Raw genomic sequence first — 15,398 nt, 5'->3', positions numbered from 1 at the left:
TGGGTACTCCATTTCTTCTAAGGGATTCCTGCCTGCAGTAGTAGATATAATGGTCATCTGAATTAAATTCACCCATTCCAGTCCATTTTAGTTTGCTGATTCCTAGAATGTCGATGTTCACTCTTGCCTTCTCTTGTTTGACCACTTCCAATTTGCCTTGATTCATGGACCTGACATTCCAGGTTCCTATGCAATATTGCTCTTTACAGCATCAGACCTTGCTTTTATCACCAGTCACATCCACAGCTGGGTATTGTTTTTGCTTTGGCTCCATCCCTTCATTCTTTCTGGAGTTATTTCTCCACTGATCTCCAGTAGCATATTGGGCACCTACTGACCTGGGGAGTTCCTCTTTCAGTATCCTATCATTTTTCCTTTTCATACTGTTCATGGGGTTCTCAAGGCAAGAAAGAATACTGAAGTGGTTTGCCATTCCCTTCTCCAATGGACCACATTCTGTCAGACCTCTCCACCATGACCCACCTGTCTTGGGTGGCCCCACGGGCATGGCTTAGTTTCATTGAGTTAGACAAGGCTGTGGTCCTAGTGTGATTAGATTGACTAGTTTTCTGTGAGTATGGTTTCAGGGTGTCTGCCCTCTGATGGCCTACACAGAAGAACTGTATAAAAAAATATCTTCAAGACCAAGATAATCACGATGGTGTGATTACTCACCTAGAGCCAGACATCCTGGAATGTGAGGTCAAGTGGGCTTTAGAAAGCATCACTATGAACAAAGCTAGTGGAGGTGATGGAATTAGAGTTTAGCTATTTCAAATCCTTAAAGATGATGCTGTGAAAGTGCTGCACTCAATATGCTAGCAAATTTGGAAAACTCAGCAGTGGCCACAGGACTGGAAAAGATCAGTTTTCATTCCAATCCCAAAGAAAGGCAATGCCAAAGAATGCTCAAACTACCACACAGTTGCACTCATCTCACATGCTAGTAAAGTAACGCTCAAAATTCTCCAAGCCAGGCTTCAGCAATACATGAACCGTGAACCTCCAGATGTTCAAGCTGGTTTTAGAAAAGGCAGAGGAACCAGAGATCAAATTGCCAACATCCGATGGATCATGGAAAAAGCAAGAGAGTTCCAGAAAAACATCTATTTCTGCTTTATTGACTATGACAAAGCCTTTGACTATGTGGGTCACAATAAACTGTGGAAAATTCTGAAAGAGATGGGAATACCAGACGACCTGACCTGCCTCGTGAGAAACCTACATGCAGGTCAGGAAGCAACAGTTAGAACTGGACATGGAACAACGGACTGGTTCCAAATAGGAAAAGGAGTACGTCAAGGCTGTATATTGTCAGCCTGCTTATTTAACTTATATGCAGAGTACCTCATGAGAAATGCTGGGCTGGAAGAAGCACAAGCTGGAATCAAGATTGCTGGGAGAAATATCAATAACCTCAGATATGCAGATGACACCACCCTTATGGCAGAAAGTGAAGAGGAACTAAAACGCCTCTTGATGAAAGTGAAAGAGGAGAGTGAAAAAGTTGGCTTAAGGCTCAACATTCAGAAAACGAAGATCATGGCATCTGGTCACTTCATGGGAAATAGATGGGGAAACAGTGGAAACAGTGTCAGACTTTATTTTGGGGGGCTCCAAAATCACTGCAGATGGTGACTGCAGCCATGAAATTAAAAGACGCTTACTTCTTGGAAGAAAAGTTATGACCAAACTAGATAGCATATTGAAAAGCAGAGACATTACTTTGCAGACTAAGGTCTGTCTAGTCAAGGCTATGGTTTTTCCAGTGGTCATGTACGGATGTGAGAGTTGGACTGTGAAGAAAGCTGAGTGCCAATTGATGCTTTTGAACTGAGGTGTTGGAGAAGACTCTTGAGAGTCCCTTAGACAGCAAGGAGATCCAACCAGTCCATTCTAAAGGAGATCAGAAATCAACCCTGGGATTTCTTTGGAAGGAATGATGCTAAAGCTGAAACTCCAGTACTTTGGCCACATCATGCGAAGAGTTGACTCATTGGAAAAGACTGTGATGCTGGGAGGGATTAGGGGCAGGAGGAGAAGGGGACGACAGAGGATGAGATGGCTGGATGGCATCACTGACTCGATGGATGTGAGTCTGAGTGAACTCCTGGAGTTTGTGATGGACAGGGAGGCCTGGCGTGCTGCAATTCATGGGGTCACAAAGAGTTGGACGTTACTGAGTGACTGAACTCAACTGAATTTATATATGGTAAAATTGCATCACTGACTCAATGGACATGGGTTTGAGTAAACTCTTGAGATAGTGGAGGACAGAGGAGCCTGTTGGGTAGAGTCCTTGGGGTTGCAAAGAGTTGGACACAACTAAGGGATTAAACAACAACAACAACAAAATTCACTCCTGTTAGGTGTATGGTTCTACACATTTTGACACTGAGAAGGCTTGTCTCCAGGTGATGACAGAAGATTCCAGGAGGACAAGGAGACCCCGCCTGAAGTTGAGGGTGCCCTAGAGGGGCTTCCCAGGGAGGGACGGCTCAGGGAGTCTTGTCCAGGGGAAGGTGTAGGCAGGTGTAGGCAGGGGAGATGTCTGCCCTAGGGTGGAGGCGTTAACATCATAGACCCCAGTTTGGAATCTTGGCTTTCTTCACTGGATTCCTGAAACCCTTCCGCTTCTACCACCCCATTCATTTCCACTGTTTCCAGTGGGTGTGACTGAACTAACCATCCCCAGGGCTCCTTCTATCTTTTGCAATCACACTTTCAAAACATACTGAAGAGGATTTTGATTCTGTTAGAATCTGATGTTAAAACAATATTTCATTTCTCTGGTGAGAGGAAATCTGTTGTTTGCCTACATCTGAATCTGCTGACCAAAAAAAGGAAGAAGGGCGCTCTCAAAACAAAAGGAGACAGCGCTGAACCCGGGCACACATTCTGAATAAGACAGACAGGCAGAGGCGGGTGTAGCCTGTGTTGTTTTATGAAGAAATGCCAAGAAAGTCAGGGATGTTTTCAGATGAGCTTGCTGTCCCCCACCGAGTCAGAACAACCATGGAGACGTGTTTTTCCATCTCTTCTGTGACCTCGGTTTTCCTTGAAGGGATGACATAACGATTAACCCTGATTCAACACAAATCAATGTGAACTTAGGGTCTTCTGCCCCCTGCTCTGTCCACATGGGAAGGTCACGCCCAGGAGCCTCAGGAAGGGCTGTGGCTGTGTGGGGGTGGGGTGGGGCACATGGGGCACCTTAAACAGCACATCCTTACTTCCTGTTCCCTGAAATGTCTCATTTTGTGTCTTTACACTCTCCAGTGGGCTGCAAGGGTTCGGGCCCAAGAATGGGGAGATTGAGCAGGGTCTGGGAAGACACGTGAGCTGGGTTTTATTAAAACCTGTTGGTGAAAGGGAAGAGAGGATGGTCAATCCTTAGAAAATCTTGTCTTTGGATTCGAACGTGACAACACAAGACCCTCGTTTTGTGGAGATTGTGTTGAGGGGCGGGAGGAGGGCGTATGGAGTGGAAGCCAACTTTGTGTGGCCTGTCGTGTAGGTGAGCCCAACATCAGAAGAGGAAACTTCCTGGTGTCATGAAAATATTCTGTATAGTGACGACAGCGTGTCTCCACAAATGTGTGTTCTTCAGGACTCGTAGAAATGTTCACCAAATAAAAGGGGGGAGGGGGGCGAGTTTTGGTGTATGTCAGTTGTACAGTGGTTTGAAGAAGAAATCACGAGCATTAACTCCCACCCACCAGGGCCTGCAGATACTAACACTCCTGGTCCCTTAGCAGCAGGCAAAAGCCCCTTGGGCCACAGGCTCTTCTTTCCCTACAGAGAGCAGGATGGCCACCAGGGGACCCGGGGTGGCCGGAAAGCCCCTTGCGGGACGAGGACACTGCCTTCCCTGAGAGGAGGAAGGTGGCAGCCGGAGCTGGTCTGAGTGGCCACTTCTGACGGGCCCCTGGAGATTCAGTCCCAGAGGCCTGTGACTCCCTGGTTGGGGGCTGGGTGCCCAGGTCCACAGCCTCGTGCCGTGTCCCCTGTAGCAGACAGATGGCTGGAGGGGCTGGGTCCTTCCAAGACCACCATGGACACAGGGCCGGTCCCTTTCTTTGAACTGAAGATTCTTTCCTTTTCGGCAGGTTCCCCTTTGGTGTGACTAGATCTGGCAGTTGGGGTGGGAGTTGCTTCAGGCTGTGGTCGCCCCTCCTCTGTGGCTTCCCTGGAAGCATGGAGGAGGTGGAGAGGAGGGGCCCTGCTCCCACATTCTCTGAGGGGCCTGTGGGCAGGGCGAGTGGGGCTCTGAGGTGGAGTTTACACCTGAGGATGTGCTTCATCTCTGCTGTGTCACCCTCCCCACCTGCTGCTCTGCCCTGTGCCTGAGATCCCAGCAGGATATGTGTCTGGGGGGCAGCAGCCCTTCCAAGCCCACATGGCACCTGGAAAGAACCCTTGCCACATGCTGGAAAGCTTGCACTTGTCCTCAAGGCAATGCAGATCTCAACACTTTTTTGTCTTTCCCCACTTATGCACCCACCAGTTCGATGGTGCATATGCTACGTTACGGAGCACCGACTCAGGCCAGCTCCCCTCGTCCAGTCCTCTTGCAAAATCCAGGGGGCCCTGACAACACCCTTTACAGCTTGAGGGTTATTTTTGGCTGGGCCCTGTGGTTTGTGGGATTTCAGTTCTCCAGCCACGGGACTAAACCCAGGCCATGGCAGTGAAAACAGCAAGTCCCAACCACTAGGCCACCAGGGAACTCCCAGCCTTGGAGGCTGCGTGGTGCCTGTGGCCGTGTGACCACCGTGTCAGGCTGCAGCTCGTATCCAGGGGTGCATGACACCCGTACTCCTTGTTGGCCCTGAAGGATGTTTATAATGCAGACTGTGCGTGTGTTGCCCATGGGGACATGTAACTAAGTCTAGAAGTAGCTGTGGTCTTCTCAAATGATTTCGGTGGGTAAATGGATCATCCGATGGCTCTTAATGAGACTGACTCCTTGAGTGGTACATTTGCACAGAGAATAGAATTTAACATCTCTAAGCTGACCCATGGCCCCCTTCCACTTTTCTCTCTGCAAACTACCTCTGCAGCCTTGTCGTGGACCCCCTCCTCCTCGCCCACCTCACACCACACCCTCTGCCAAGACTCTTCCAGCACAAGATCTCTGTGCCTATTGTGCCCACCACCCAGACTGCTCTGCCCTGCGCTCTGCCTGGGACCAACCCTGCTCTTCCATCAGCCCAGAATGTGTCTGCTGGCCCAGTGGCCTCTCCAGACCTGTCTCTCTGGGCTCCTCTTCCCCACTCTCACCGTGGTTTCAGAGGCAAATAGTTTTGTGGCAGTCAGGATGGGCTCATTGGTTGTATGATGTCTCTCCAACAAGAACTCAAGCTTCTCAAGGCAGGGGGGTGGTCCCTGTGTCACCCCCAACCCCTTAGGACACAAAGCACATGCTCAATAAATATTTGCTGAACTGATCCAAAGGGTTTGGTCTGAGAACAACAACAACAAAAAAGCCACGTGAGCCGTCAGATTGAATTCTGACTCCTCCAGCCTGGCCTCCTTCCCCAGGCTCTGTGAGCCCTGGAACACTACCCACAAACACACACCACACACCCTGCTGAGACCGGGAGGCCTGGATGGCAACCATGTGAACAGAAGGCAGGGTTTATGGCCCATTTCACAAGGGCCACCCACTCTGGTCTGAAGTGCTGAGGACTTGTTTTTAGGGTTAACTGACTTGTTCATATGGGGTCTTTTCCGAGAGAGGCTGAGGTTTGACAACCTCAAGTTCAGGTGAAGCCTGTAGGTGGGGAGGTGCTTCTCCCATGGGACAGAAAGTGAAGGGCCTCAGCAAGGTCGACACCCACCCCACCAGTGTCCTCGGGTCCAAGATGCCCCAGTGACGGTTCTCGCCTCTGAGTCTTGAGCACTCGCTTTGGTTTCATTGTGTTCTTGAAAAAATATCCCTCTTTGGAGGAAGATATCCTAAAGCAAAGAGCTTTAAAAAAAAAAAAAAAAGAAAGACACTTATATGATATTTCTTTGGCCACACTGGGTGGCATTTAAAATCTTAGTTCCCCGACCAGTGATGGGACCCACGCTCCCTGCAGAGGAAGCAAGGAGTCTTCCTTGGACTGCCAAGGAATGCCAAGCAATAAGCCTTTGTAAGTCAGTTTGACAGCTCCTTGGAAGCAGACCCTTTGGAAAAAATAGAAGGCCGGGTAATGAGGTATCACTCTCCCCTTCCCACCCCTAGTACGATTCTTTGGCACCTGCTTTGCCCCCACTCATGGAGTTCTTTCTTCATATGTACCTATTATTGAATCTGGATTTTTGCTAGGCTTCCAACTACTGAGAGTAACTGCTGCTCTGGCCATCTAGAGAAGGTACGTGCCTGGGACCACCCAACCCTCACCACCATCCCCCTAGCTCCCACACACCCCAAAGCCATCTCCTTCATCCAGAACAGTGTGTTGAAATCTTGCATTTCCATGACACCAATTACTCAGATTAAAACTGAAAAATTCAGCAGGATCCAAATATGTAAAAATATTTGGATATTTGACTAAGTCCAATTTTCTTCCAACTTCTGCTTTCTGAAAACTTTCAAACACTGCATATAAAATTTAGCCAGTTTCACCATCCCAGGAAGAGGGACCCAAGATATGCATGTATTAAAAAGACAGTGTTTGTAATCTCCAAGAGAAATTAGGATGATTTCATACTGCATGAGACCTTGGTTTCTGAGCCACAGGGTGACTTTTGTGTTTGAATATCTCTGAGCCCAGATAATGCCGAACCATTTGTTGAGGGATACAGGGCCAAGATTCTGGAGATGCCCCAAGAAGGACTGCTTCTTTAACTCGGCCCAACAAATACTCCTATAATGTATTTTAAAACACATAGGCATAAGTCCTGTGTATGAAGTTGTCATGGTTACAGAAGAAAAATAAATATTTGTGCACACAGATATAACACGAAGTCCTTCTACAGTGAAAACAATCTCCTCTGGAAAGACCTTCGAAAGTCAGCAATGAGCCAGACGTGGATGGAGCTAGTAATGGAGTAGGGGGCAGCCTTTAAACGTACCTCTCGGCATCTGCATTTTTCATAAGCCTTGTTTAATAGCATAAAATTAAGGGGCTGTGGGAGTGAGGTGAATCGACACAAAAACCAAGAGCACTGTTTTTATTTTCTACAAGTGACATCATAAGCAGGAGTTTTGCCTGTGTTCTAGTTTGTCTCCAATAAATAAATAACTATGTACAAATGTGCTGAGTTTACAAAACAATAGAGGAAAACCTTTGCATTACAAAAGATACATTTACATGATACATTTTTTTCCATACACTAAGCATTTCATTCCTAGCTTTCTTGAACCAAAGACCCTGTGTAGCAATGTCTAAAGGTGTGTACCTAGGCTCTTCTACCAGAAAGCAAAGCTATAAAAGGAAAATTCATCAGTTAATTCCTCAGTTTCTTGAATATAGGGCCTAACTTGGCCTGCTACTTATTACTCATATTTAATCTGTTCCAGAACTTTGGCAGCTGTCTGGAACAGCTCTCCTCAAATATACGGAGCAGACAGCCCCCTGCTGAACTTGTTAAAATGTAGATTCCTGTGCAGTAGGTGGGATGGCGCCTGAGGGCATTTCTAACTAGCTTGCCGGGGCAGCTCCCGCCTCCCGGACTGCATTCCAAATGGCTGGGCTCAGAAAACTCTCCTCCAAAGTGGGAGAAATCCTGGAGGGCCTGATCAAGAAGAGGCCATGCTGTAGCCTCCATCCCCAAGCTCCCAAATTCCCAAAAAACCAGTAGAGCTGGTTTTATTTGGGCCCACAAATGACAAGGACCATGAGAGTCCAAATGACCACTGGTGTGAATTCTGCAGCTGAAACTTTCTTACACTGTCTTCTGGGATGGGCTTCCATCTCCTCTCAATTCAAAGCAACCATTTTCAATATTTTCACAAATAACTAATAATAATCATAGGAAAAGACACTGCATAAGAAGCTTAATGATGACTACTTTCCAAATCAAAACAGCAACAACAACAGTAAAACCCAGGTTCATTGTTTGAAAATAAAAATGAAAATCTTGGGTTGAATTCCTAGGTCAGTCTAGCAACATGAGTCTAATAAATGCCCTTTATATTTTAACCTTTCTTAAAATGCTATTGCTCTGGAAGCCTGAAATCTCAGGATAAATTAGCAACTCTGGTGAAAGAACAGATTCTCAACCGTTCTTATTTCTAGTGTTTTTCTTTCTGTTTCACAAAGTAGTTCTGCCCAGGCAGACAGCTAAGAGCAGAAAAATAGGGTCCAATAGAGACAGGGTGGCTCAGGTAGGTCAGCCGAGTTCCTGGAAAGGGAAAGTTGGGAGAAATGAAAAGGATGAAATGGGGCTTAGCTTCATAAACACAAGGGGGCTGGAAAAACTTCACCAAGATAGTGTAAGGATCCCATAACAAATGGGAGCACACACATAAATAGATAGAGCAGGAGGGAGAGGGGAGGGGAGGGGAGGAAGGCGGGAGAGATGCAAAGCAGGTGTTGGAGACACATCGGGTAGGGAAAAAAGCAGAACAAAAAATAAATATTGGGGTCATTATCCTTGACTCAGTGTCATTCATCAGTCCGCTGGAATGATGTCTGCCCCCAGGCTGCCAAACAAGAACACACACACCCCCACCCAGTGCCCCTTGGTGAGGGCACAGGGCACTTTGCAACCTGTCACAATGAAGCTGTCATCCCTGCTTGCTTGTCTGATGACATCATGGAAGTGGCTGGGGCCGAACTTCCAACGCCCCCCTTCCTCTCCTCCATAGCCAAATGCAGAAGCAGTGAAAGAAGAGGGGCGAGGAGTCTTCTATTCTGACGCCAGCTAAGGTGCTTGGGGCGGGGGAGTGGGAGAGAATGGCTGCGGGGCCGGGAGGAGGGAAGGAAGTCCGGGTACCGGGCTTCTCAGAGTTTCTGAGGTGTCCGCTCAGTTTTCACCTGCTGCAGCATCAGCTCCTTGGCAGGGACCCCGCACTTGTACTCCAGCTCCCCCCGCGAGGAGCCCTGCTTCTTGCGCAGGTGGCAAAGGAGGGCCAGAAGCGCCACCACCAGAGACAGGCTTGCGATGGAGATGCCCACGAGCACGCCCGAGTGCAGCGGACCAGCAGGTGCCGGCGAGGGGCGTGCGGTGCCGCCCGGAGTCTGGCTGACCGGGGGCTCCCCAGAGCCGCCATTGTCCTCCAGGGTGCCCTGGTCCTCTTTCACCTGGATGGGGTCACAGTCGGTGCCAGTCTGGCCAGAGAGGGCCGAGTCAGGCCCACAGATGCACTCGTAAGTGCCGGGGAGGTTGTGGCACTGGCCAGGGCAGATGCTGTTGTCACACTCGTTGATGTCCGTGCACACGGAGCCCTCGTCTAGGATATAGCCTTCAGGGCACCAGCAGATGGCCGGGTTGTGGGGGTCGCAGTCAGCCGGGCACGAAGTCTGGTTGCAGAACATCCGGCACTTGTGCGGGGCTCCGGGGACAGGCGCGAAGCCCTCGGCGCAGATGCACTGGTGTTCGGACCGGCCCACCGGCTGGCACTGGTACTCGCAGTTATTGCCAAAGCACGGGTCCACGGGCTCCACGCACTCGCCGTCCACCAGGTCAAAGTCTGGGAAGCAGTGGCACTGGAAGCCGCCCTCAGTGTTGACGCAGCTCTGCGGGCACGGACTGGGCACCTGCGCGCAGTCGTCCACGTCCTCACATCGGTGCTGGTCGGCGGCCAGCTGGTAGCCTGCCTCGCAGATGCACGTGTAGTTGCCGAGCCCGTGGAGGTGGCAGAAGTGCTCGCAGAGTTGGTGGCACGGGTGCTCGGCCGGCGGCCCGCAGGAGCGCCCGTCCGCCTGCAGGGCGGCGTCCGCCGGGCACAGGCAGTTCGAGGCCCCGGCACTCGCCTTGCACTCGTACTGGCAGCCGCCGCGCTCGACGCCGCAGGCCCAGGCACCTGGGGCTTCCCTGCTCCAGCGCCCCTCGGTCTCCCCCGGCGGCGCCGCGCACTCCAGCTCCACCCCGAGGGGCGCCACCGCGGCGGTGCTGCCCAGCGGCAGCGCCTGAAAGTCTGCGCCGCGGGCTCCGAAAGGGGTGCCATAGGTGATCGAGAGCCCCGCGGCCGCCGTGGCGCCAGGCTCCACAGCCAGCGGCCGGCAGGAGGCGGCGAAGTGGAACTCGCAGAGGAAGCCGTCAGCCTCCGCGTCGCATGGCCGCTCCTCCCAGGCGGGCTCTCCCGGTGCCAGCGCCCCGGCCGCAGCCGAAACGGCGACGCACAGCGGACCGCAGAGGCGCGCCCCGTCGTCGCGAGGTCGCGCCCACCTGCTGAAGCTGGTGCGGTTGTCGCCCGTCACCCACTGGAAGCCGCGCAAGGGCCCGGAGTGCTCTGGGTCGTCGCAGCCCGGCGGGCGCTGCAGACCGATCCAGAGGCGCGGACCGTCGCCGCTCAGGAGCAGGGAGATGACATCTTCGGCCACCGAGGAGCGCACGGTCATCAGGTGGCCCTGCAGGCGCTCGCAGACTCGGCTGGCGGCGAGGAAAGTCGCGGGGGCCCGGAAGACGGCGAAGCAGTCGAGATCGACGCACTGGCCGCCGAGGGGCTGAGGCTCAGGGGGCGCCGGGAGCCCCAGGCCCGCGGGGGCCAGCACGCCGAGGAGCAGGACGCGCAGCATAGTGTCCGCACGCCCCGCACGGGTCCCGGCCGGGGCAGAGAGAGGCGGGGAGCCCCCGGCGACAGCTGCTCGCGTCTGTCTCCGACCCGGCGCGTCCGGCTGCGGCGAGGCAGTCTCTGACAGGCCACCAGGCTCGGGCCCGAGTTTATAAGTGAGCGGTCCCCCTCCCTGGACGTTCGGGAAAAGGAAGGAAGTGCCTGGTGGGAAGGGCTGATGCTGCGTTCTCGGATTACTGGGTCCTCCGGACGCCCTGCGCCCGCCCTCGCGCCCGGGATCACCTCGCCCGGGGATGAGTAAATTCGGCCCTGCCTGCGAGGTCCTCGGGCGGGGCCTGCAGCGCAGGCTCCCGGGGGCCCCGCACCTCTGTCAAGGGGAACCCGCCCCGCCAACCGGCCCCATGCGCGCCGCCCTACGAGGGGCTTAACACGCCACCCTCCTGAATCTCCTTGTCCTCTTTTCCTTCATCAGTGTTGTTACCAACTGATTCAAGGAAAGCCTGGATTGCGGAGCTCTTGGAAGACGAGACTGGGCGAGAAGAGTTTAGAATGAGGGGCGGGGGAGGGCGGTTCCGTAATCCCTAGGACCTACAGGGCTTCGGGAGAAGGTGCACTTCACCCAGAGGGTTTGGAGAGGGGCTGCCTAGAGCTTGGCCTCGCACACACACACACACACACACACACACACACACACACACAAACGCGCTCTCAAGGGGAGCTAGCCGACTGGATCCGCCAGGGCGCCTAGTTCAAGAGACCGAGGCGCTTGGAGACAGAGGGCGTGGCTGGGGCCACCCTCTGCCAAGGAGGAGGACTGGCCTAACACTTGGACCCTGGGGGACTCACGAGTTCCTGAGCGCAAGCTACCAAGGCCAGACCTCATCTCGTTGCGTAAGAAAGTCGCGGAGACACTGTCAGGGTCCCAAATCTCGTCACCTTTAGGAAGTGGCGGCAGACGAATTCCTGCGGACCCCTGTAGGGGAGCGAGTTAGCTTGAGTGGTCTGAGTTTGTCCATCATCTCAGAGGGGCAGTGCAATTCGCACCCCCAAAGGGATGCACGGGGTGCCCTCGCGGGGAGGGTCTGTCTGTTGGGGTCTTTTCCCCAACAGATCAGATGGATACAGGGGCGCACATAGATGCTACTTGGTCCGCAAAGGACACGGACGAGGGGCGATTAAGCGCTGGTGCGGGGTGGGGAGCACTGGGAGGAGGAGACTGGAATCTGTCACTTTCACGACCTTATCCGCTTACTCACTTGTCAGGAATGCGGAGGGGTCAGTCCAAAGCCCAACCGAGAGTGGCAAATTTGTTTTTTGTTGTGGTTTTTTTTTTTTTTTTTAAACACCCTGTGCCATCCTCCGCTGCGGTCACTCACAGCGATGCGCCAGATGGCGGCGCTGTTGAACTCTAAACGAAGCCAAAGAAACTTGGCGATCCCGAAGTTGGCTTGAAAGGATTCCTTATGCAGAGTCCTTTCTCCGGGCAGGACTCGCGGATCCCCTTCTGACCCGGGGGTCTGGCCCCCCACGTCCAGCCGAGCCCAGAACTTGCTAAAGGAGCAGGACAGCGTGGCGTCGTCACGTGCGGAAGACAGACACCCGCTGACAGATGGACAGTATTGTCTGCAGTGACCAAGGGGGCGGGGCGGGGACACCCCCGAAAGTGCAAGGGGATTGGGGGAGGCACGCTTGACTATCCCGCTACCCCCGCGCCCCACGCAAAGGGACACGGACATTTGAGGCTTCCTGGATTGGGCCAGACTGCACCTAAAGAAGGAAGAAGGAAAGACACCCCCCCACACCACCCCCCGCCCAAGATCGGAAAGTCTCGCAGCCTGGGGTGGGTCCGGGCAGGCAATGTCCGGACATCCCACTGGCTTCGGGACCAAGTCAGGGGCCACGACTCCGTGCACGGCCACCCTGGAGAGGTTGTCTCGTGCAGCCGATTGGGGCGGGGCGGGGCGGGGCGGGGCTCCAGACACAGGCTGGAACTCGCCACTTTAGAGACCTCAAAGGTGGACGCCTGAGACAGGAAGGCAGGCAGGCCCAGCCACACCCTTTGTGCCTCTTTTACAAAGGACTTCAGGACTGTGTTGGAGGAAGGCTCAAACAAAGGGTGGGGTCCTCTGAGCCCGCGCCAACCTTTAAAGGAGTTGAGGGACATTCCAGCGTCAGGTCTGGCCCCCACCAACGTGGGTCACTTCTTGAATGGGTTCTAGGTGATTTACCCATAAAGAGCCAAAGAGCTTTATCAAATGTGGGAGGCAACTTTTTTTCTTAAGAGACGTAAAAAAAAAAAAACAAAAAAACAACTTTCTAATTCCAACATGAACACCTGTTCTTAGATACATTAACTCCTAGGTCCCCTGATGCTTGGAACCCATTCCAGTATTCTTGCCTGGGAAATCTCATGGACAAAGGAGGCTGGTGGGCTATGGCTACAGTTCATGGGGTTGCAAGAGTCGGACATGACTGAGTGGCTAAACCACCAACCCTACCCCCTGGTGCAGATCCCGCTTGGCACTGTTTCTCTCTGGAGCACGTGGGCAGCTGTCCCTGCTCTGACTTAGAATTTAAGCCTCTGAGGTGGGGAGATGGATGGAAATACACAATTCCAGGCGCTCAGGGCTTCCAGGCTGTGAGATGCAGGGCTGACTCCCAATTGTTGGTGATAAAAGCTCCCCACCCATGGAAACGACTGCCACTAGCACTTGAGGATGTGGGGGAAGGAGGGATGTATAACTTATGCAATACAATAACCATAATCCCTATGGTTATTTAAACTAAAACTTATTAAGTTAGAAATTCAGTTTCTCAGTCTCCCTAGTTACAGCAACTGCCCCACTATAGGGGCTAGTGACTATAAATTAGATGTTACTGAGAAAACACTTGATCATCACAGGAACTGCCTTTGGGCCCTGCTGGTCCACACAAGCACTTCCCTGGTGGCTCAGATGGTAAAGCATGGTCCACACAAACGATCTCCAGGAAGATATTTGTGGGGGCACGTGAGTATCCCTTCTAAGATTCCAAGTACACTGTCTTACAATCATTGCTATTTTCAAGATAATGGTTGTAAAAACTATCATCAGAGTCTAGAAAGGATATGTTAAGAAGAGTATAGAAACTGGTTTTGTTTTTGTTTAGTTGCTAAGTCCTTTCTGACTCTTTGCAACCTCACAGACTGTAGCACACCAAGCTCCTCTATCCTCCACTATCTCTCAGCGTTTGCTCAGATTCATGTCCACTGAGTCGGTGACACTATCTAACCATCTCATCCTCTACCGCACTCCTCTCCTTTAGCCTTCAGTCTTTCCCAGAATCAGGGTCTTCTCCAATGAGTCGGCTCTTCACGTCAGGTAACCAAACTTTTGAAGCTTCAGCTTCACCAACAGTCTTTCTAATGAATATTCAGGGTTAATTTCCTTTAAGATTGACTGATTTGATCTCCTTGGTACTTGACTAATGAATACATTGGGCTTTCCTGATGACTCAGTAGTAAAATGGAGAAGGAAATGGCAACCCACTCCAGTATTCTTGCCTGGAGAATCCCATGGATGGAGGAGCTTGGTGGACTACAGTCCACGGGTCGCAAAGAGTCAGACACGACTGAGTGACTTCACTTCACTTCAGTAGTAAAAAATCCACTTGCCAATGCTGGAGATGTAGTTTCAATCCCTGGGTCAGGAAAATTCCCTGGAGAAGGAAATGGCAACCCACTCCAATATTCTTGCCTGGAAAATCCCATGGATGGAGGAGCTGGGCAGGCTACAGTCCATGGAGTCGCAAAAAGAGTCAGACAGAACTTAGTGACTGAACAACAGTAAGTTAGTACATCAATATTATGTTTAACCTGGATATGAATTATAATAATTTAGATATTAAAAAGAAAGTCATCTAAAAGGTAAGAACGTCATGTGTATAAGCCATAACAATATTAAAATGAAGACACAAAAATAAAGCCTCTGTGATGATACAGCAACATATGATTCTAGAAGTGGAAATTAACTGCCTGGTGAGCAAATGTTATTCAATAAATAAGAGGCTGGCACCTAGCAAGGTGCAGATTTTACTCAATTTTTGCAGTCAGCCAGACTTTCTTCAAGAAGCAAGATGAAAATTGACAGTCCTTTATTGGCCTATTTTTATAAAAGAAAATATGTTGCATCTACCCAAACCCAATATTTGATAACATATTTGATGGTGAAAGACCAACAGCTCTACTCCTAAGCTCAGAAACCAGACAAAGGTGCCTGTTCCTGCCATAGGGTGCTGGAGGTTCTAGCTAGATTCTATCCAGGGTAGTTCTGCATGGAAATGAAATAAAAGGCATCCAGATTTAAAGGAAGACATAAAATTATCTTTATATTGATCATATTGCCTTGCTTATATTCAGAAAATCCTTAGAAAACTATCCCCAAACCATAAGATCTAATAAACAAGTTCAGCCTTACAGGAAGTAAAATCAATACCTAAAACCCATTTGCATTTCTATATAGTAACAATGCACAAATTTAAAATGAAATTAGGAAACAATTTCATTTACAATAGTATTAAAAATAATTACTTAGGAATAAATTTAACAGAAGAAGTGCAAAATACATACTCTGACAACTACAAACAATGTTTAAAGACATTTTAAAAGACCTAAATAAAGGAAAAGATATTTTATGTTTACGGATTGGAAGATTTAAGCTGACAAAACTCCCAAAATTAATGTACAGAG

General features: G+C 50.9%; 1 protein-coding gene across 1 annotated transcript; it reads right to left on the bottom strand.

The window, feature by feature from the left end:
• Positions 1-7,149: 7,149 nt before the first annotated feature.
• Positions 7,150-12,976, bottom strand: THBD (thrombomodulin). The gene has a single exon (XM_040248870.1). It carries the CDS (start codon positions 10,674-10,676, stop codon positions 8,940-8,942), a length of 1,737 nt encoding a protein of 578 aa, XP_040104804.1. The 5' UTR covers positions 10,677-12,976; the 3' UTR covers positions 7,150-8,939.
• Positions 12,977-15,398: the final 2,422 nt, after the last annotated feature.

This window comes from Oryx dammah, unplaced genomic scaffold, assembly GCF_014754425.2.
Source record: "Oryx dammah isolate SB20612 unplaced genomic scaffold, SCBI_Odam_1.1 HiC_scaffold_10, whole genome shotgun sequence".
Classification (NCBI taxonomy): domain Eukaryota; kingdom Metazoa; phylum Chordata; class Mammalia; order Artiodactyla; family Bovidae; genus Oryx; species Oryx dammah.
The sequence above is the reverse complement of the archived record's forward strand: the minus strand, read 5'-3'. Positions and strand labels throughout refer to the sequence as shown.